This window comes from Nelumbo nucifera, chromosome 7 (genome assembly GCF_055504915.1).
Source record: "Nelumbo nucifera cultivar China Antique chromosome 7, China Antique-T2T, whole genome shotgun sequence".
NCBI classification, from domain to species: Eukaryota; Viridiplantae; Streptophyta; class Magnoliopsida; order Proteales; family Nelumbonaceae; genus Nelumbo; species Nelumbo nucifera.
In genome coordinates this window covers 2,771,936-2,794,874 of record NC_142655.1, presented here as the reverse complement: position 1 = coordinate 2,794,874, position 22,939 = coordinate 2,771,936, and the positions used below count along the sequence as shown (strand labels likewise).

At 40.5% G+C, this 22,939-nt stretch overlaps 2 protein-coding genes across 4 annotated transcripts; one reads left to right on the top strand and one right to left on the bottom strand.

Moving 5' to 3' along the window:
• Nucleotides 1–4,890: 4,890 nt before the first annotated feature.
• On the top strand, nt 4,891–7,608 carry LOC104597572 (uncharacterized). The gene is made up of 4 exons (XM_010259191.3): nt 4,891–5,499; nt 5,780–5,850; nt 6,391–6,470; nt 6,657–7,608. Exons 1-4 carry the CDS (start codon nt 5,119–5,121, stop codon nt 7,418–7,420), a joined length of 1,296 nt encoding a protein of 431 aa, XP_010257493.1. The 5' UTR covers nt 4,891–5,118; the 3' UTR covers nt 7,421–7,608.
• Nucleotides 7,609–12,842: 5,234 nt separating this feature from the next.
• On the bottom strand, nt 12,843–22,871 carry LOC104597573 (formate--tetrahydrofolate ligase-like). 3 transcript variants are annotated; one of them, XM_088891953.1, is made up of 7 exons: nt 22,536–22,871; nt 22,222–22,386; nt 21,952–22,101; nt 17,804–18,979; nt 15,369–15,499; nt 13,405–13,420; nt 12,843–13,312 (listed from the first exon to the last, which is right to left on the bottom strand). In XM_088891953.1, the coding sequence occupies exons 2-7, from the start codon at nt 22,381–22,383 to the stop codon at nt 13,037–13,039; spliced, it is 1,911 nt and encodes a 636-aa protein (XP_088748079.1). In that variant the 5' UTR covers nt 22,384–22,386; nt 22,536–22,871; the 3' UTR covers nt 12,843–13,036. The 3 variants fall into 3 exon arrangements, with proteins under 3 accessions (XP_088748079.1, XP_088748078.1, XP_088748080.1); XM_088891952.1 differs by having other exon boundaries at nt 22,222–22,436; nt 22,536–22,835; XM_088891954.1 differs by lacking the exons at nt 15,369–15,499; nt 17,804–18,979; nt 21,952–22,101; nt 22,222–22,386; nt 22,536–22,871 and adding an exon at nt 13,605–14,428 and having other exon boundaries at nt 13,405–13,519.
• Between the last annotated feature and the right edge of the window lie 68 nt (nt 22,872–22,939).

Here is a 22,939-nt window from a genome sequence, read left to right as displayed (position 1 = left end):
TGCTATTTTCTTGTCAAATTTGGAATGGCAATGCCCCATATTATTTTTTTCCCAAACACTTGCAGAAGGAAGTCTATGGGAAGGTGATGGATCATCGTAATGTCATCTTCGACTCCTCGACTTACACCAGTAGCACCAGATCTCGCCTCATCCACACCAAAACGTGCCCCATAGATGACATATGGTGTCGCCGGTGGCCTCCCTGACGCAACACACAAACTAATAGCCACTTACCTTCCATCTCCAACACCGACTCCCAAATGACCCCCCATCCCCATCCCCAATTCCCATCAGAGAAAGAAATCCCCCTCCATCCCCAACCCCAACGGGGATGAATTCCTCGTCGGAGACCCGCATCCCCGAGAAAATTGATGGCTTCTCAGCAAAAGAGCTGAAACCTTGTAAATTGGAGATGGCTTTTCAAGGCGTTGGGAGTCGCCTTTTTCCATACGAATTCAGGGAGTTGTTGTTTTACATCAGAATAAAACCTAAAAAGTTTGATACCCATTATACAAAATACCAGAAAGTTGCCAAGATTAAATCGAAAATGAAATTTAGAAAGAGAATAAAGCAGAAACCCTAATTACCTCACAAGCTTCTCCTTCTTCAACTCCATGTTGTCGTACCCAAAAGAAGAACTAAAGTGGCGACAGACGTCCGGCGATGTCCGATGTCTGACGGGCGAGTGGCGACAACGACGGTGGTCGGTGAAATAGCGACAAAGACAAAGGAAGAAGAAGACTAGGGTTCACAGTTCACTTTAGACTTCAAAGTTCTTTGTCTGTCAACTATGAGTGTTTGTGTTTTTTAAGTTTTAATCTTTAAAAATAAATGAATAATAACTAATAAATAATATTATATATTTATTAATTGGGGGCGGGTCAGGACGGGGATTGCATTCCCCATCCCCGACCCTGACCCCGCCAAAGTACCCCCCATCCCCATCCCCGTTGGGTTGGGGAGCCCGGGTACCCATCAGGGACGGGGAAAATTGCCACACCTATGCTCATTACTCAACACAAATTGACTCCCAAAGCACATGCAAACCATAGTATGGTCCTCACATCTATCCACCCAAGTCACCATGTCCCTACTGCAACGGAGTTGGATTCGGATCCACCAATTTCAGTCGATGAAGTGTCATTAGGAGGGAGTGGCCCCACTGCCCAAATCCGATGGGTCCAGATGTAGTAGGCACGTTAGGTAAGCACAATGAGTGAGCACCTAATAGCTGTGTGACACGTATCCCAACTAATGTGCTTTTCATCTAAACGTTTTTGTTCCGTTAAACAAGAATTATCTATTATTTTATTATTTTTTTCTTCTACTGTTCATTGTCTTCTCCCTCCGAAGGCGAACTAGCGGTGGCTACCTTTAGCTTCTCCCCGATGATCCCTCTTCTCTCATCCTCTCCATCTCTTTCCCTCATTCTTTTCTTCCCTTATCTTTTCTATTTTTTTTTTCTTTCCTTTTCCTCCTCCTCCCATGAGCTACAGTCATAGTTCTCCATGTTCACTGTTCCCCATCGACAAGAACAGATGACTTATGGCGATGCAATCCTTCTTAGATTCCCCATTCGATTTTAACAAAAACCCAACCTCTTCAGATCCCATTTACTTCCCTAGTTTTCCTTCTTATCACCCCACTACCGTTGCTCTGTCATTCTAATCATCAATCAAGCTCCTACTCTGTGAACTCTGGTGTTTGAACTGGTGGCTATCCTAACCGAAATCCAAGAAAGTCATCACCAATCGAGTGCTAACAATCCCATATCAGATCGGATTAAAAGTCTTTTGCAACATCGTTGCTCAGGCCAAAATTTTGATTCAGATACGCCTCTTCTCCTCTACGATTTCCCCTTTTTCATTTATTACTTATTAATTCTAACGAAACAAAAACGTTTAGATGAAAAACACATTAACTGGGACAGGTGTCACACAGTTATTAAGTGCTCACTCATTGTGCTTACCTAATGTGCCTACTACATCAGGACCCAAATCCAATGGTGGCCTAACTCCTCTCTAATGTGATTAGGTGCCCTCTAACTCGCTGATCAAATTGAAAATTGATTCCCTAGCTGGCCAAATTGGCTAGAAAGCCATCTCTTATGAATTCCAAACCTGGGTCGCCTTGAACATAGGTATGATAGATGGGGGAAAGCCACCACCAGGGGTTGTCGGGGAGTTTGGAACTTTGGGGAATGAAGCGAGGAAGTTGGGACCGTCGGGGTCATCTCTCTTGGGTACGTCACGCCATAGGCAATTTGGTCACTAATAAGTTGACAGCCCCGGAAGTAGAGAAGACAATGCAATAGGGATGCCGAGCTAACAATATAACATGTTAGATGGTGAGTCCGCCCCAAAAAGAAATCGGAGATGATCACAACGGGGTGAGGGATGAGACGGAAACGGCAAAACCATTGCAAAGGGTATTTTAGGAATATTCAAAAATGTATCAGCCACGAGATGTCACATGTGAAAAATTAATAGTAAGGGGGGTTTTAGATAATTGTTCGAAACAATCGAAGTACTTTAAGACAATATGTAAGCAGTAAGGGTGAATTAGTCAATTAGTGAAACCATAATGGTAGTTTAAGAAATTTGTCATTTTTTCTAGTATTATAAATTATATTATAGGAAATAAGGAAAAGGGATAGACGTATGTATACATATATATACATACATAAACGTGTGCATATATATACATATATTAGCGGGAATCCCATGGAATAGGGGGCAAGGAGTGCTCTCCTCATCTCCGTGCCGTCCTCACCAATAGGAATGAAAATTTTTCCATCTCTATCCCCGCAATGGGAAAATCATCCCCATCTCTGCCCCATTCAGGTGGATCCCCACGAGTATTGGAGAAATGGGGAAAATTGTCATCCCTAAGTTTGTTAAACAACTCTATCTAAAATTAATTATTGTTTTTTTTATATTATAAAAAAAGTATTAAAAACAATATATAAAATATAAATAATTATTAATTATTATATAAAGCAATTATATACTCTTACATATTTTGATTATTTATCTCTAACTTAACAAATCCTATACATTGCAGAGATCCCCGCGTGCAATCCCCGCTAATTATAAACTACATTTCTGAAAATTAGGAGTAGGGATAGAACCACGATCTTACCATAAAGAACATACAACAACGCAGGTTTGATCCCACAACGTACCCTGTAATCGAAGTGATGCCTACCTAGTGACCATCTCAACTACAGTATGGGGTCTACTTTATAGTTGAGATTGAAAATGATTTTCCACCAATTTTACCAGGCAGACGAAGCGCAACCATGCCCACCATTCCTGAACTTTACAGGCTATTAGATCCATCAAACAACTTTAAAAGAATCGAGTGTATTTGCACAGTACTTAGAAAAAGTAATTCCTAGCCAGTAGTGCTGTAACTGCTGTTCTAGAGCTCCAGAAATGTTTCCCGAATAACTCACTGTAAAGTAACTTAACAGGACTTGAATATTAAAAACAGTTCAAACTTGTTATTTGCTAACTTTATGTCTATACAAACCACAAGTGATTATCAATATTATCATCTAATCCTTGTCGCAACTGTAGGGGTTGATCATTTCATATTACTTTCATCTACATCCTTTGAAACGTGTCCTTATCCCTACCGGCTCTATGTGATGCCAAAAGATTGAAGCTGGGCAGGGGACTGACTTGTTATATAAACGATGGTCTTAACTTTCGGTTCCTAATTTTTTTTCTTACGTTAATATGAAGGCAAATGTCAAGGGTGCCTGTGTCTTTTTAAATGATGGTGTTGCGGTAATTTTAATTACATCAACATCCTACAAGGACAGCTGTGAATGTGAGAGTGAAAGCAGCCATAGGAATACATCTCCAGTGCAACTCGCCAGAGCATGATCTGCATTCGTCATGTGTTTTCGTTTTTCCCAAGTCTGTCCCAACTCCCAACCAGGTTCATGACATCAATACTCGTAGGTTTTACCCAGTAACATGGCTGCCACCTTCTACACCCAAGTCAGTAGGATCAATTCCTCCTCATTTTCTCAGTTATTACCGACTCGCCACAATTATTTCATCTCATTGGCTCCTGAACCTGAGTTCCACTGTAGTGAAAAAGCATAGATAAAAAACACAGTGATAGTACCATCTATATTGGATTACCACAGACTAGTATCGCTCCTTCACTCCTTTTAACCTCTGGTAACAAATTGTGCAGTTAAAAGTTAAACATAAACCATTGATTCGTAGAGAGAGAGAGAGAGAGCCAAAACAGCAAAAATTTACTACAGACCGGTCGTGAGATTGGGTTGGCGGAATTGGATGAGGGACCAGCGATAGTGCCCTTAGGAGTTAGGACCTCCGACGTGCATGTCGGCCTCCTGATCCTGGACCCACCCACCCAGCCCAACCCATAAAAGATACCAAACTAAACAACACTCACCTCCTCCCCAGTCCCCACTTATTTTCTTATCAAAAAAAAAAAAAGAAGAGAAAAAATCTTCCACCCTGATCTGTAACCTCCTTCTTCTACCGTACTCCCATACCGGCCCATCCGGTAACCGAGTGCCATTACCTGCTCCAACCGTACTGTCCACACGTGTGTAATCGTGCAGACAAAAACTAACACTCTCGAATTTGGATCTGCTCCTAACAGACCGCGCCTCACATCGATCTTATATCACGTTTCAGCTGTTTACCTGTAACATTTTATAATTTATACTTGTAGATTTTGAATTCATGGAGAGATGTTACAAATATACGGCTGAAACCTGTTGTAAGGTCGGTGTGAGGCGCCGTTGGTGAGGAGCATGTCTGATCTCCGCGCGTTGCGTATAGTGTATGTGTTTTTTTTGTGTGGTGCAACAAAAAATAAAAAAGATGAAGAGAAACCACGCCCAAAAAGACCGGAGGGACTTAGGGAGAAGAGAGAGAGAGAGAGCCGTCTCTTATTCCCTTTTAGGGGGGTTTTGCACTCTCAGTGATCTTCCCCAAAAGCCCAATTCCCACAATCCCACCCTGCAATACCCATCTCTCGTCTTCCTTTCCTCACTCTCTCTCTCTCTCTCTCTCCCTCTGTGCAGCCTCTACTCTCTCCTGGTCTCTGTATCTCCAGCGTCCATCGATGAGGATCCGAAAGCGATGGCCTTCCCAACCAGCACCACCATCGTCCCTTCCTCAACTTACACCATTAGCACCAGATCCCCCCTCTTCCACACCCCAACCACCTCTTTCGTCACCCCTTGAACCATCTCCAGGGTCGTTGCACCTCCATCCCGATCGCTTCGTTGAAACCAACAACCACCACCTCCGTCTCCCATGCGATTCACCTCCCAATCCATCCCTCACCCGTCCCAAACTGGAGGATCGACATCCCTCGGATCTGCAGCTCACCATGGTTAAAGGAGCTAACGGCTGGATTTGCTCCAGCAGCAGCGAGAGAGATGAATCCGGGCAACCCACGAAGAAGAACAAGGTCGATTGCATGCACCCCGGTCTTACACAGGTAAGGATTAGTCAAATTATTTCCCCATTTTTTCTCTATCCTTCTTTTTTTTCTTTCAAATTCTATTTTAGAACTGCACTGGCCTTCCGATATGGCCGGTGATCCAAAACCGCCACCCCTTTTGCTCGTCTTCCCAGTTCCCACTAATAACCGGCACTCACCCGCGCACATTAGCTAATCCCCCCACCCCCCTCCTGTTCATTCTATTCTTTCTCATCCTTCGACCTGGTGCAACGATTTATTATGCACTTGGGTCTCACTTTGTCGGCTAATTTTGTAGGACTCTCAATCCGGCGAAGTAGAGGAAGAAGCTGCCGACGACAGAAGATTCCCTACTGTGACTAATCGGAGGTAAACTCGTCATTTTCCTGTTTTTCTTTTTCCTCGCCGGAGTAAAAAGAAAATAATAATAATAATAATAATAATAATAATAATAATAATAATAATAATAATAATAATAATGGTAAACAACTAGAATGCTATTTTGGTTGTACGAGTAGATGCATAGTTGCATGTATGATGGTGTTCCGGTTTCCTTTATCCATCATCATGTGCGGATGTGCCATCCATCCATGCCCCCATCCTCACATCATCCATCCCGTCCCATCATCCATCTCTTTCTTTCTTCCTCTTATCTGCCTACCCATATTTATATTTTTTATTAATTATTAAAAAATAGTAAATGAAATTAAAATATTTTATACCCAGTAAATATGACTAGAGTTTGAGGTGGTGGTTGTAGGGGGTGGCGGTGGTGGTGGGGTGTCGTGGCTTCTTTCTTTTATTGGTCGAGTACCTCGTAACTGTCAAGAGGTGCATCTTAGCATCACTGTGCTTCTCCGGGCTTTAATGCGCCTTGTGCGTTTTGTATGTGTGTTTACTTGTGGCCAGAAATGAGAGCTACCCAGGTGCAGCGACATCTGCTGGAGTTGGCAACTCATCAGTGTCGTCGTCGTCTTGGTCTCGTCCAGGTATATATGTATGCATTAGCTTTCTGCCCGAACATTGAACACTTCTCGTTACAATCTGAGTCGAGTTTCTGCGTTTTCTTTTCTTGTTGTTGATATTGATATTGATATTGATATTAGTATTATTATTATTATTATAATTATTATTATTATTATTATTATTATTATTATCGTGTTGTCGGTGCACAGGTGGGAGATGGTGTGACGGAGAGAAGGTATTTCCGTTGAAGAAGAGAAGGGGGGATTTCGAGCGGAAGGTAAATGGCGATACGATGACAGAGAAAGAGAAGAAAATGAAGAGTAGAGTGAAAACGAAAACAAACAAGAAATGGGTTCATCAGCAAGTTGAAAACGAGGATGAACAAGAAGGGGAAGAAGAGGACGACGACGAAAAAGAAGAAGTAGAGGACGACGACGAAGAGCGAAAGTACGATCGGATTAAACTGAACGGTACGAGCTTGATGAAGAAGAGAGGAAACAGTGGTGTGCTGATGGAAGGCTCGAGGTGCAGTCGTGTTAATGGTAGGGGATGGAGGTGTTGCCAACAGACATTGGTTGGTTATTCTCTTTGCGAGCACCACTTGGGCAAGGGAAGGCTGAGGAGCATGAGCAGCGTTCCTTGTCGCGCTTCTGCAGTGGCTAGACCCAAGAAGGAAAAAGAACGAGGTCTGTTATCGTCGTCGTCGTCATCCTCGACATCGCAGCTACATCTGAAGGGATTTAAGTTTAAGGAGGAGCTGGAGGAAGAGTACGGAGAAGAAGAAGACGAGGAGGAGGAGGAGGATAAGCCATTAACGATCACAAAGAAGAGAAAGAAGATTGGTATGGTGAAGGCTCGATCTATAAGCAGTTTGCTTGGCCAAACATACCATGCACCAGCACCACCGGTAAATCTACAACCATCTACTAGTATTACTACTACTGATACTATTAGTAACAACGTAATAGTATGAAACTTTATTTTCATCTCTCAATGTTATCGAAAAATCTTTGGTCGGATAGATATAGAGCGCTTGAGCGATGTATTTCTGTTGCTACTTTGTCATTTTCTTGTTCAATTCTATTATTTTGGTTGGTTGATTACACCAAGCATGCAAGGACAAGAGGATATAAATTTATCAACTTTTGATTGTCGAAGTGATCTCCCATTCTTCCTCTTCTCTTCGCTTCTTTAATCCTTTTGTTGTTGTTGTTATTCTTTCTATTGAATAATTTATTTGGAGATTTATGGGCATCGATCTCGCATCTGGGTTTCACACACGCAATACTGAACATAGAACAGAAGAGAATTGCATCTATCTAATTGAACAATCTTTGCTACTGCACTGCGGCAGCCCACTTTTTCGGGGCAAGTGAGAAACTCCCCTCCCTGATCTAGTGGTCCTGATCGTAAATTAGTGTGAGCCCTAACGATAGAAAAGAAGAAGAAAATTCAGCTTGAGGGATGCAGTGTTAAATGTTTCTTTTGAATTCCTCCTGAGTTACGGTTTTTGAGGTGGGTTTGTCCATAACCATGACCAGGACCAGGAGATATCGTCTGAACTCTGGATTCTGGACTTACCAAATTTTCAAGGACATGGACAGACGGCCGTCGTCCTGGAGCAATAGTGGTCAGAGTATGGATACGTGGCAGAATATTAGAGGAACAAAAAGGGTAAAGAACAAGGAAAACAGAATTAAAAAGAGCATCCTCGGGAGGATAAAAACGAGCAGTAGTCCTCCTTCAGTTAAAGGTAAAACCCACTGGATCGGGACTTCTCATCAAGTCATCCCGTGAATTATTAGGGTGTAATAGAGGAGCTCCAAAGCAAGGATCAGATCTCGGCAGAACTCAAAATGGGTCCGACTTCAAAAAGTTTCAATGAAAACAGTTTATAAGCCATAGAAATTAGAACAGAAAGAAAACCTTAATTAGTTGTCCTCCGATGAAGGAGCAAGGAAGAAAGAGACAAAGGCATGGGGTCAAAAAAATCATATGCAGTTGATCTCAGGCGATTAGATTAACATATGGTGACGTGCTAGTGGAAAGGATCTGTCATTGTAGTAAAGAAAAGATGTATGTATCATGTATCGGTAATGAGAATTACCAGTCACTAAGGATTATATGGTTTCACTTTGGAGTTTGGACAACCATGTTAAAAACGACATTTATTCCCTCCTTTGCTAATATAACATAGGGAAAATTATAGATTAGTATCGTCTACCTTGGGTTTATCCTCATTTTGATCTCCTAATTTTAAAACGTGTCAATATAGTGTCTAGTTATAAAACGTGTTGATCGAGGGTAATTTAGCTTGACCTCATAATAAGGGGACACGTGAACATGACTCAACATAGGTGCCAACTCGGCATAGCCAATTCGCTACAAAGTGATACTCCACTACCCCGAACTAAGGGTTCGAGCTGAAATCATCCCGAGCTAAGGGCACCTCGGTACCAGGTCGCGGCACCAGTACATAATTCAATTCGAAGTGTACAAGCCTTAGCTCGAGAACATCAATTTGAAGTAGAAACCAGCTCGGGTATATCAATCTGCCCTCAATATAACCCCGAAAGTCACTCCCAACGATTCTCGAATTTTGCGAGATCACGTCTTGTAACAACTAAGCATTATTTCCCCGTCCGATTCGGGCGGAAGTGATTAACCTCATCAATTGATAATGTTATCTCCAATTAACACGGGAACAGATTCTATCATAGCAATGATCTCAGAACTACTCTACGAAGCCCGCGAGGACTCCATTATATAAAGGTCTTCCCCCAGGGGCCCAAGGTACACACACAATTACTGCTTACTAGCTCTCTTGCTTTCTAATCACTTTCAGCTCGCACATACTGACTTAAGCATCGGAGCGACCTCGTCGGATAAGCACCCCCAGGTTCTCTGATTCCTTCTGTGTAGATTCTCCATGTCCGTCATTTACTGGGAGCCAAGTCACCTCCAGTTAGGAGCAGCCAGATTGCGTCGCATCACGTGTCAACTTTAATACCTAATCGTTAACCAATCATTAAGTAATTGTTTGGCATTTGCTCTAGAAAACGATAAAACCGTTGGCATTTATTTGGAACCATATTTTCATAAAAAATGGTGCTCCAAACTACATTTTGGAAATTGGGAAGGTATGGCTTGGAGCAACGCCGAATTTGACGTTTCCTGGATAATGGGTATCAGTGCTGAAAACACTTCTCGGAGCATTAATACCAAACAGGAAAAGTGTTGTTGCTCTGGGAAATGTCCTACCTGACGGCAACGATTCAAAACAAAAAAAAAAACAATGTTTCCAACCCACACATCAGCAGTAGCACCGCATCTGCGGCATCATATACTAAATGTCATGTGAAAAAACACAAACACCCTTTGGATATTATCTAATTTTTTTTATGGATCAGTCAAATGCCCTTCTCCTAAGAAGTCTAAACCATCTCTCTTCTTCTCTCTTCTCTTTTTATGATTTCTGTTTCTCAATTAACGTTGAATCCAGGCGCCAGGCCGTACAAGCTAAAAAATTAGCTCCACCACCGCCAAAGATGGCAGCTCTCCCTATTTCCCAATGTTGCCAAGATTGGCACAGGCATTAAGCATAATATTGTAAGCAATCATATCGGGACGGGCATCAGTGGCTATATATGGCAAGGTCGGCAACACAATGGACGCGCCAGATTACAGAATTAAATAGTCGTAGAGCCTCAACGGGACCATCATCACCGGACGCGGCAAGACAACTAACGACGACGCTCCATGCCTTTAATTCTTAACACAAGGGGAGATAACCAGAGAGAATTGAAGCATGCATAGACTTCATCATGATGGAGGTAGCTAGCGTAAAAGGTGTGGCCACCATTGACGGCAGACACGGCAAGGAGGCATTGGATGATGGATTGGGCCCTGGTGAGGCCTTCTTTGTTGTTCTAGGTGTAGTAGGACAATTGGCAGACCATGCATCGGGCTGAAGCAGCAGAAGCACGTTGAGCCAGGGAGACAGGTGGAGTAAGAATAAGTAAGCCAGCCATACTTGGGCTCGGCATGTTTAATTGGTGTTGTAGGTCGTAAGTGGGTGGGTATTATGCTTAGTGCTGGCGGAGTTGAAGGGCGTTGGAGGCCTTGGTGGAGCAACCTATTGAATCGTGAGCGGATGCGTTACTGGAAATGGGTCCGTTGTTATTGTTGTCATGCATGTTTGCTGCCATGCCCAGGTTTTATGCATGGCTGCAAGTATTACCATTCCCTTGCAAAACTCCATTCTCAAAACATACACTTTTTGAGCTCAAGATGGTGAATGGTATTTTTGACATTTTCAAAAGCTGATATACATAACTGACAACTGGGTAACGTTGGGTACTAGACTGCCACATTTTAAAAGTTTATGACTAAAGTGAAATTAGACCCAAAATACAGGATATTAATCTGCATTTTTTCTTATAGTATAATATAATATATGGTTTGATTATGATAGGGGAAAGACATGACATCCAAAAAATTTTATGACCAATCCACTTGTATTGTTAGCCAATTAGGCAGATTTTATCAAAATTCTTTTCGGCATCATAGATTTTCCCTATATTATAATATATTGTTATTTAGACTGCCTTTGGTTTGAAAGAAAAGGGAGGTTTTCCTAGCTTTACAAAATAGAGAGAAAACACGATGAATTTTATTTTAAAGTGAATATTTTTATGTAGAAAATCCATATAATAACATTACTCTCTTGGTCTTGGCCAATACAAATAGAATTTATTCATTTCTTTACATAACATTTTCTAGTAGTAGTAGTAATAGTTGTGATTATTATTATTATTATTATTATTATATTTATAAAAAGCATTAGGAGGAGGGGGAAGAAGAACTAAGAAGGGCTCTTCTCAACATTCAACATATATACTGACTTCCGGATGAAGCGGGGATGGGATGGAATCATGTGGTGTCCCATCAATGAAACATATGCCAGTTTCATGGCCAATCACTGCCCTTTTTTCTGTAACATACACCACCATCGTCATCATTCCTTCCTTCTTTAAGCAACGAAACGAATAATCCGCACCAAGAGAGAGTAATTCGGGGGGGGGGGGGGGGGGGGGGGGGCTCCTAATTCTAATTCTTATGGAGGGAGGATCGAGGAGGGATGCTCACTGCTCAGACGATAAAATGGATTAATTATGGCGTTCGATTAAAATCGATTCTCTGCTGAATCTGATGGGGATGGAGGAATGGGATTGGGATGTCATGAATCTGAGAGATCCGTGACTGTGAGTGACCGGATTATTTATTTATTTTAATCTGTAACTACTACAACGGAAAGTGGACCTAATCCAGAGTGACGTGATTGATTCTCACAGAAATCAGAATCACTACCAAAGCAAGCTTTGTTTAAAGTTGAAACTTAAATTATTATCATCACCAAAGTTGTATCATGGTTACCAACTAAGTAGTTGGCTTCTGGCTGTGGCTTGTGAGCTGTGACCATTCCATAATTCCTTCAACGTATGGCAGGCGGCTTTCATGACTACTCCAATCAGATTATTGGTTTTAACCATGATTGGACGATCTGGATGTGGGTCATGGGGAAAATCTCTATCTAAGTAAATGAACGGGTTGGGACTTGGGATGCCTTAAATTATCGGATGATGCTCTCTTACCAAAATGAGGTCTGTTTTGGATGAGGAGATCCTACCCTTTTGTAGCTTGTAAATCAAGGTTCAAATTAAGTATTGCGCTCGAAAGGATGTAGCCTACTTTCTACCAAATTCCAGTCTTCTTCTTCTTTTTTTTTTTTTTCTTTTTTCAAAAAAGGTCAGGGGTAGTAAGTCTTAGGCTTGCCTAACCTCTGAAATGGGTCAAAAGGCCAAAGTTCGAGCATCGGACACCCACCATGTGTGGCATATTCGCGTCAAAATTTTGAACCTTGTTGTAAACTACTTGCTAAAAAATATAGATACAACTGTTGTAGAGGGGATAGGACAAGGTGCAGATGGTGTATACATATAGTAGCTACAAAGAAAACAAGATCAGCTGAGAGAGTATGGACAAAGATCAACATTGAATGAATAGAGATTTGGACCTTGAAAAGGGAAGAAAAGGTCCATTTCATCTTCCAGCTCATGTATTGAGTTTCTTTGAATCCTTCTGTGTTTGGCAAGCTAACACCCAGTTTTATATCATGTTCCAACTTTTGTCTGTTTGTGTATGTTCTTTTGTATGTGATACACGGATTCGCATGTCAAGAAATCAACCAAGGAAAATTTTGTCATGTATGTGAGATACATGGTTGATAACCATGAGCTTGGACTTTCTATCTCGGAAAAAACAATATATGTTCAATTATTTAATCTTAATTTATATTTAGTTGTCATTCAAACCACAAATCACATGGGGCCTGCTTGCTAATAAACATTTGAATTTGAAGAAAATGACAGAGAAGAGAATTTCTATCTAGCCTTGCCATACCATTCGTTTGACAAAGTGAAAGTAAATGAAGGTAATACAAGTGCCATTTGACAAGAATATCTCCATTTCGGGCCAGATCAGACTACAAATGCAACAGTATGAGAAAAGAACCTCTCTCTCTCTCTATTTATGAAAGACCAAGAACTCTTCCAGTTGTAGTGTCCACATCAATCTCAAAAAAGCAAGGCCGAGTGGGAAGCCCGGGCATCGTACTCATGGTCCCAACTAGGGGATAGATAAATCCGGCTCCAATGCTGGCCCTGACATCCCTGACTGGTAACACAAACCCAACAGGGGCTCCCTTCTCAGATGGTATATGTGAGAAGGAATACTGGGTTTTTGCCATGCAAATAGGAAGAGAAGAAAAACCCTGCCTGGTGTACATCTCTATTTGTTTCTCGGCCTGAATAAAAATGTAACAGCTAACATTTAGAGAAAACAGAAAAGGCAAATGATGTCATTAGAGAAGGAAACAGAAAGGCAAAGGGGTTATACCTGCTCAGAGTATTCGTGAAGGGATGAGAGATCCATCCTATGGACGCCCAAAGATTGCGGAATAAGGGGCGAATTTCAAAAATTTTTCTCTCCCTTCAACTGGGAATCGTATTCCCTATTTAGAAAATCATATTTTCAAGGATCAATCTTGAACCATAAACTAAACCAGATCTGAACCAAAAAAAATGAGAGGAATATACCTGATACAGAGATGTAATATCTCCCAATGGAGGTGTTCACGCCCAATGAATAATCCAAAGACTGCTCCCACTGAAGATGGCGCAGTGCAGGGTGGAGCAGAATCAGCAACGTTCTTCCAAAAGAACTTGACCCTTCTTAAGGATCAACTAGACGACTTGAGTACAGCTCCAACCAATCTTTTCCCTAAAAGATTGAAATCAAGATCCAATCTTGATTGCTCCCAAGAACTGGAGATCGAACTGAAGGAATGGCAAAAGCAGGAAGGTGGCGGCAGAAGAGAATTCGCAATATGCAGGAAATCTCTCAATCTCTCTTTCTTCAAAGAGAAGAATGCTATGGATGTTGTTGTGTAGTAGGCTGCCGCCCCCTTCCCCTTTTATAATCTCAAAAGGGATCAGCTCCTAATCAGATTAGGAGCTGCTAATCCAAATCATATTTGGGTTAGAAGTCCCTTAGTGATAAGGGATAACCCTTATCTTATCTGCAGATAAGATCAGCTGTCTCCTAATCTAATTAGAAGGTTTCCATATCTAAATCTCATTTAGATCTTGGACTCTCTGAGTGGATAAGGTTTAAGCCCAATCCTTTCAGCTGACCCTCTTTAGAATTCGCCCCCTTTAAATGACTGATCAAATCAGCCCAGTTCGAAATGGGCTTAAAGCCCATTTAAGGTTATGTACTCAAAAGGCTTCCAAATTGTTGCCCAGTTGGGTTTCCTTGTATGGCGTGGGACCCAAGCATTGATCTACACATCAGCCACATGGGTTCGGCCCAGCCTTTGTTACAAGGCCTGGCCGAATACACTGTTAATGACAGTGCACCCCCTGAAACCCATCAAATGGGCTCTATGGGCCCAACACTTACACTAAGTGGTCCCTGGGCCAAGCCACCTTGTAACACCCAGGGACTGTGGGCAAATGCAAGATTAGCCCATCAGGTATTATCCTCAATGGTCTTACACTTAACCTCTCAGCCCATAATGATCATACACTGCCCGACAAGAGAGGACCTCTCCCTCGGCTGCAAGGAACAGTATTGCACTCTCCACTTATATGGATCCCGGGAATTAAAACATTTTGCAAACATTTTAGAAACTATAATATATATATTTTTATATCTTATATAAAATATATTTTGCAAAACAAATCTCAACGGTTGAAATCGGCTGCCGGCAGTCTTGGTTTCCATCAGTGAGAGTGCATCCCCGATCATTACCTTTGTCCGATAAAGGGGCTGATCCTGTCACTATGATTACCCACTCAGATGAATTCTCGGACTGTCCCAACATACCCAGGTTTTGACCCCCGCTAAGGATCTCACTGATTGGTACATCAAAGACAGCCCAATCCGACACCTAGTGTAGTATCATAATCGAGTCTAGGGGTCGGGTGTAACTTTCCAGTTTTGCCCATCAATCTCCAAGGTCCAGGGCAATACTGGAAATCTGGTCCAGTTCAAAGATTCAATTAATCCTACACTGTATGTGCCTAGGGTCTCACCCTAGCAACTGAGACAGGCCACCCCAACCGACTTGGTGGCACCACAGTGTCAGCCTTGCCAGGATAGGTCTCCCCAGACCGACCCACTGGCTATGAACATTCTAAACTAACACGAGTCTCATTAAGTGTCCAGTTTAAGGGTATTACACAGAAACATACCAAGGGAACATGAATCAAATATGTATCTTTATTCATTTACAATAAACTCATAAAGTACATCATTCTGATTGAAGCTAAGGGCATACAAAACTGTCTAACAATTCGACACCACTGGCACCATAAGACCTTGCTATTGCGTCTATTTTATCTTTGATGCTTATATCCAATGGGTATAGAAACCTCAATGGTTGTGTCACATTCTCACATGCTCTTTGAACAGCAATGCCAAGGTCAACCTGAGGATAACATTTAGGTAAAAGTTCAACAATTAAATTAACCTGTGAATCACTATCTTTCATGCATAAGCAACACAGATACATGTCAATCAATATCTTTCATGCATAGGCAACATATAAATACATGTCAACCTTGTAAATATTCAACCCACATCATATTAATGGTTCAGCAACAGGTAGTACAGGACAAAATAACAACCACTTGAAGATCTCTAAGACCAGAGACCAATCTGGTCGCACCAAAATAATTTTGGTAACCATTTACATTTGGTAACTCAGATGATGGAACCATTGGGATCATCTTATGTGTTGCTTACCTAGACTACAAAATCTCCTATTGACATTGTTGAGAGGAAACTACATTTCTGTCAAGAAATGTCCATCCTCAGGTAGATGAGAGATTTCTTTTCAGTCCTACAAGACTGACTAAAGGTCAACTACCCCAGCTTTCTAACTTGTTTAGAAATCTAACCTTTAATGACTGATGTTGTACAGTATCAGGCCCATGGTAGCATAATGATACACATAATTTCTAGGACAAAATTCATGATTTTTAGTTCAATCGTCTGTGCTTTTTTGCCTTACTCTATATGCATTTTTCATGCTTTAATATCTCAACAATATTAGGTAACTTTCATTAATAATCCACCCTCACTATTTAATGAATGCTCATTGAAAATTGGTACACTTTTTGAGAAATTTTTGGCACATTTTTTCTCACGTCAGTAACAGAAACATGCAGGTAGAGATAAAAATCAACCAATACATCCCACCAACGAAATTTCCATTCAAGCATTTAACATTAATATAGTCTTTCTTAAAGTGGATGGTTAACCTGATCACTGACATCAGTATAACCACTTTCCTGGGCCACCATGGGGTCAATGGCTGGCTGATCTGGATGTACGGGCATATGTGCCACTTGTATAATGATAATCCCTTAGGAATATACTCATTGGAATATCTTGGGTCTGGGGTCACGCCCATCAAGGACAGCAATCATGACTGTCCTTTTTTGTTCCCTTTGGATCAGAATAGGACTCTACAGAGTAACTGAATAAAAATAATCTTGAATGAGTCATGCAAACTGTCCTTTTATTTTAAGTAATTTAGATACTGAAAAACATTCTGTTAAAGCACCTATGTGATGGAAGAGAAACCAACAAAAAGATTTGGTAGTTTAAGTCATCTCATTGATCATCACTCGTTGGTGGTGTAGGTAACCTCTCAGGTAAACATGTCTTAGATCCTTTAAACATGTACTATGTGGTGAGTGAGTGATGACATCACTGTGATGTGATGGAACCCCAGACATATCCTGTCTATGTTGTCGTTGTAAAGAGGCTAGCTTTCGATCTGATATACCTAGATATGAATTCAATACAACTGCATAATTAGGAATTTAGGACATCAGGATCAGAACTGTACCTCACTAATGCAATTCGAGATTGGAACTGGATGTTATAATTCCTCAATAAAAGGAACTAAATTTGACTTTTCTAAAACATGTAACTGATAATCTTATTGTTGGCAAAGAAAAACAAAACCAACTTTACAAATGTATGTATTCTAAAGAGGTCACTAAGCTTTCCCAAGTGGTATTCTCCATGCAAAGCTTCATTCTTTTTTTCAAAGGGCATGCTTTTGCTAGTTAAATCATTTAGAGAAGATCTCCAGATGAATGAGGAATTCTGCACAGGCTTGTTTGTGCTCGATTTTTTAGTATTTCCCAACCATACTGCTACGATGAAGATCCCAAAGTTGTTAACATCCCTTCTTTAGCAAACTCTTCTTATCCAACTCTGTGTGGGTGTAAGGTGATCAGATCCAGATCATGATCCAACACATTGATAACCCTACCTATGATCCTATAGATTCAGGCCTAATATCGTCATGGTAACCACTCTATCTTAGGGATGATCATGGGCTGGGCCGGGCCCAGGCCAGGTTTTTATAGGGTATCAACAGTATTAAGCCCTGCCCGAGCCCGGCCTGGCCCGCACCCCAGGCCTGATATTACATGCCTGGACCTGGGCCGGGCTGAACATCTGGGCTGGCCCATATGAATTAAAGTTAAAATTTTACTTTAACTTTATGTTTATAGTTACATAAAAAAAAAAAAAAAAAAACATATTTAAAAAGTTAGTGTATATAATAATATATAACACCATATTACATGTCATACATATATATTTAGTAAAATATTATACCATGTATCGGTGCTACAATATTACCAAAAGAGCATAAGATATTATACATACAAACAGATAGAAATTTAAGTTTTTAGGGCAAGAATTCACTAACCGCTCCCTTTCCACCATGGGCATGATGAGTGCAAACAACAGCATCAAATGCACCAGCAGTTAATGCTGCATTTCTCACCGCATTCAGCTCTGCCTCGGTATCAGTTGAGAACATGTTCACAGCAACCACAACATTGACCCCATAAGCCTTTGTGTTGGAGATATGCCTGGCCAGATTCACACAGCCAGCTTCAACAAGAGTCACATTCTCGGATAAATATGCATGGTCTAGAGGCTTCCCAGCGACCACTTCAGGTCCTCCACCATGCATTTTCAGGGCCCTTATTGTTGCAACGATAACAGCACACTGAGGTGTTAAACCGCTGTATCGGCATTTTATGTTCATAAACTTTTCCGTGCCAATATCTGCACCAAAACCTGCCTCTGTGACTACAAATCCACCAGGTCCTACCAGTTTTAGTGCAATCTTATCAGCTACGATGGAAGAATTCCCATGAGCAATATTGGCAAAAGGTCCTGCATGTACAAGAACTGGAGTCCCCTCAAGGGTCTGCATTAAAGTAGGGTCGATGGCATCTTTCATTAACACGGTCAAGGCACCTCCAACACCAAGATCATCTGCTATTATTGGGTCACCAGCCTTGCTGTTCCCTATCACCATCTTTCCTAGTCTCTCTCTCATATCAGACAAGGATGTTGTGAGGGCCAGCACTGCCATGATCTCACTAGCAACTGAGATATCAAAGCCTGTCTCTCTCACCATTCCTTTTTCTTCAGGACCTTGCCCAATGGTAATCTTTCTAAGGAAACGGTCATTTACATCCATAACTCTTCTCCAGGTAATGGAGTCAGGATTGATATCAAGTCTCACAAATTTCTTCACTTCCTCAGGTGTAAGATCATCAGGGTTATTCTTTGAGATACCAAGCATCTTGAGGCGCCTAAACATTATATTTGCAAAGCTCCTTTTTCCTTCTTTATTAGGTGGGCATAATCTGTTTAAAAGGCCCTTATCTGATTGAGTTGCCTCATGGAAAATCCGAGTATCAATGGCAGCCGCCAGAAGGTTATTTGCTGCAGTAATTGCATGGATATCTCCTGTTAAGTGCAGATTGAACTCATCCATTGGGATCACTTGACTGTAACCACCACCTGCGGCACCCCCTTTGATCCCAAATGTTGGTCCTTGAGATGGTTGACGAAGGCAGGTCACAACCTAATAGCACAAGCAGAGAACAATATGAATACAATTGGAAGATATTAACAAAACATGGTCATCATCATAATTGGAAATTTATTGACATTCATTCATCAAGAATAACCAAAAAATGTTATGCTAAACATAGCAATTTAATTTTCAATTATTCCCATGTATACCTAATAATTCTTGGAAGCTGTACAGAATAGAAGAGTAAGCGCCAAGCCATGCTCAGTCTATATTTTTCAATGAGTATCATTTCCTTCAATTAAATTAGTGCCTATATGGCTTTACTAGGTGATAAAGTTTTCTCATATATATTGATTTCAGTCTCACCAGGAAGTTCATTAGGGTACCTATGCAGAGATCCTATGTTTCCATGATTTGGACATGATATCATCATCTTATGATATTAGGAACTTATAAAGTTATTATATTAGCTTTTGAAATGATTTTATTTTAGAAATTCATGTAAAATTTAATAAGTTGAAATATCTTCTTAAATTGCTTTTATTTAACTTTAATGCACTTTTTATTTTCCTAATATATGGTTATCATGTTAGGGCCTTTAAGAGTCTTTCATATTAGCGGAGAAGGTCCATAAAAGGCCTACAGTGTGTACACGTTTATAGAAAAATATGAAATTTAACTTTACCTTTGGTTTTCAAGTTCCTTTGTATCTTTTTATTTACTCAAATTAATACATTACAAAGGTTTTCCTCATGTACTTCTCTCCAACAAATGAAGGCTTTGGCAAGTGAAACATTTCTGCATCATCTTTTGGCTGCACAGCAAGAACTGAATTTCCAATTCTATAATCATGTAAAATGACAACCAGGATGGGCAAGGCACCTAGTAACCAAGCAAGGTCATTTCCCATGTTCATCAAGGCATTTTAACAACACCATGGAAAAAGTTATCTTCTAGAATTCTCATGTTTTTCTCATTCCCAATATTTCCACCGAGTAGCAATGCAACATAAGGTAACATCTATTGACAATTCTTTTAGGTGAAAAGAATACTATGCTGCCAACTATAGTTTTATCAGAACAGAATTGTTGGATGACTCATTAATGCCAAAATCAATGAACATGCACCACCAGCTGCTGCGAGTGGAGAAATAAGGCAAAAAAGAATGAGACTCACAGAAATTCTTCTGACATACATGACAAGAATCTTGTTCATATTTCTCACATGATAACTACAGAGGTTTTTATCTAACAAATCATCCCAAAGAAGGAAAGTTACTCCTAAAAGAACAGGGAATCCCAAATTACACCTAATAGACATATCAGAGTGATCATGACTCCCATGGTATTAGAAAAAAATATATAATTGGAATCAGAAAGCTCCTTCCAGGCCCTATTTCATGAATTTGTTTATCCTTTGAATAATCAAGACTTAGGAGGAAAAACACTAGCAAACAAAGTAGGGTTAGGAACATTTCTATTCTCACCAATAGAAACCTTGAAACCAGTAATGTAAAGAGAAAAGGAAGTAATTTCAAAGAGTTCTTTTTTTATTTTCTTTTTGGATCAGTTACTAGTAAAAAGCATTGCGAGAATTCAAGTGCTTTTGCCAATTTAAGATGAAGATACATTCTTCCATCAAACGAGTGTTCTCTCTAAATTTAACCTAAGAAAACAAAAATCTAAAAAAAAAAATCATAACTTTTTTCTCATGAAGCTCCTCCTCCATAATATTTTCTTCCAATAAAATCCCCCATAATCTTCATAAGATCAAATCCAATAACCTGCCTCAACATTTTCTAGTAAAGAACAACGCATTGGGCCTGAGAGCCTGGTCACAGCAAAGCTCACTGAAAACTTTAAGCTATAATCTTCATGAAATTGCATTTACAACACTAATTTTTTCTGCATTGGTCTTTTTGGCCATTATGAAACTTTGTAGGGAATTTCACTAAGCAATTTTTTATATGATTTTTCAACTTGTGCAATGCACTTTCACCTGCAAGTTATTTTGTTCAAGCTCAAGATCAAGGAACTTCAAGTTATTTGTCCATGAAAGTAATTTCATCTATTCTTTACTTGTGTTCTTTAATAACAAGACCCCCCTTCCTGTCCCATAAAGAAATGAATACAAGAATTATTAGAGAGTTTTATACTTTCATCTTACTCGATGGAAAGGTTTAGGAGGATGAAGTAAGAACTGATTAACTGAAAGCATAAGGATCTGATAATGAAAATCATGCTTTGCCTCAAAGGGAGTATATATTCATGCCAATATTTCCAATAATAGATACTACTACATTTTATAGACTTTCAAAGGTCTTTCTTTCTGTAGCTATACTCAAAGTACAAAAATTTAGCAAAGACCAAATCCCACTTGCAGGACCCAACTCTGGTGCCTGTAATTCTTGTGAGTCTGGAACCAAGTCAAGTGAGATTAGAAGTCGGACTCGGGATGACTGAAGCCAGTACAGAATGTGAATTTAATGGTATCTGAACAAAACGCGGTAAAGTATCACAGTGACTTATCTTGGAGTTGGATACTATGAACTACGTTACTTAAGAATTCCCTGTTTCATAGGCAAGCATTTAATCAAAGTGATGTTTGTTCAAGAAAAAGCTCTGTACACCCAGTCAAAAGCAAAGAAGCCAAAAGTATTTGTGTGTATGTGTGATAGGGGTGGGGAGGCAAAGAATCCGCATGAGCACACAAAAAATTATCATCATCTCAAGAGGCATGATAAAAAAATCATCCAACCCCCGGAGACTTTCTGCTTTTGGTGTAAGATTCGTATCACCTTTCCACCCTACATTTGGTAATTAGGCGAGGGCAAATCACCATTAGATTGGACTGAAGGTCAAAATTTTGCACCCATCCCTCTCTAAAGAGACATCAGAAGCATAGGCTTATCAGACAAATATCTAAATACATACGCTACCTAATAAGTCTGATTCTAATATAAAGAGAAGACGGGGAAAAAATATTAGATGGGTACTTATGAACAGATTGAAAAGGAATACCTTTTTATCGAGAAAAGCTCCCAATGCTTGGCATAGACCAACTGTAGTAGTAGACTTGCCTTCTCCGAGAGGGGTAGGAGTGATCCCTCCAACCACAACATAGTACCCATCCCCAGATCCTTGAAGCTCATCAAGAACAGATAAAAGGACCTTAAGAAAAACGAATACCCAGTTCAGTAAGACTTCCAAAAGATGAATTCCTTAAGCTTCAAAGAAACCCGGGGAATGGGAAAATGAGATAAAACAATCAGTGGGGTTCACGTAAATTACCTTGGCCTTGTATTTTCCGTAGAGATCGTAGTGGTTGCTACTGAGATTTAGCTCTTTCGCAATCTCTGAGATGTGAAAGGGTTCAACTGAATTAGCTATATCGATATCCGCAGGAACGGGTGAAACGACCTGCAATTTCCTTAATGTTTTGGATGAACTCATTTCCTGTAAAGAAAAGGAAGAATATATTCTCTGGGTTTTAGATTTCCTTCAATCTGCAACAAGAATTTTCTTAAAATCAAAATCGAGCTTTTGAGAGAGAGAGAGAGAGAGAGAAAAGAAAAGAGACAGAAATGAGAAATTCACGGATTCACCTGTTAGTTGTTATATCGTGCAAAGGTGAGTGAGTGATGGTCAAAATTGGTGAGGAGCAATATTCATCTGCGGGAAGGAGAGTTGAGGAGCTCATCCATCCAATAAAATCACGAGAAAATTTGAGGCGCCCGACGCCCGGGTGGTGGACATTGGAATTTGGACACTAATCAATCATCAGTGATCAATGATCGTGCCTGGCCTCGGCCAGTCGGGCTGTGTCAATTGTCATCGGACCGACCGACCGAACCAATAAGCATACATATAACATATTGCACGTGCAGGGAGAGGGTGTGTAGTGTGTTTCCAGTTTCAGTATTTCAGTAGTCCCACTCCCACCAGTAAAGAAGTGATCCATGGCATGACCAAAATATAGGTTAGGTTGATGGGATTAGGTAACCATAGC

Coding starts and splice junctions, on each gene's coding strand:
- LOC104597572 (XM_010259191.3), top strand. CDS start 5,119: ATGAGGATCCGAAAGCGATGGCCTTCCCAACCAGCACCACCATCGTCC. Junction 5,851..6,390: donor CCTACTGTGACTAATCGGAG/GTAAACTCGTCA, acceptor ACTTGTGGCCAG/AAATGAGAGCTACCCAGGTG. Junction 6,471..6,656: donor GTCGTCTTGGTCTCGTCCAG/GTATATATGTAT, acceptor GTCGGTGCACAG/GTGGGAGATGGTGTGACGGA.
- LOC104597573 (XM_088891953.1), bottom strand. CDS start 22,383: ATGAGTTCATCCAAAACATTAAGGAAATTGCAGGTCGTTTCACCCGTT. Junction 22,102..22,221: donor ACGGAAAATACAAGGCCAAG/GTAATTTACGTG, acceptor GTTTTTCTTAAG/GTCCTTTTATCTGTTCTTGA. Junction 18,980..21,951: donor GAGCTTTTCTCGATAAAAAG/GTATTCCTTTTC, acceptor TTGTGCTATTAG/GTTGTGACCTGCCTTCGTCA.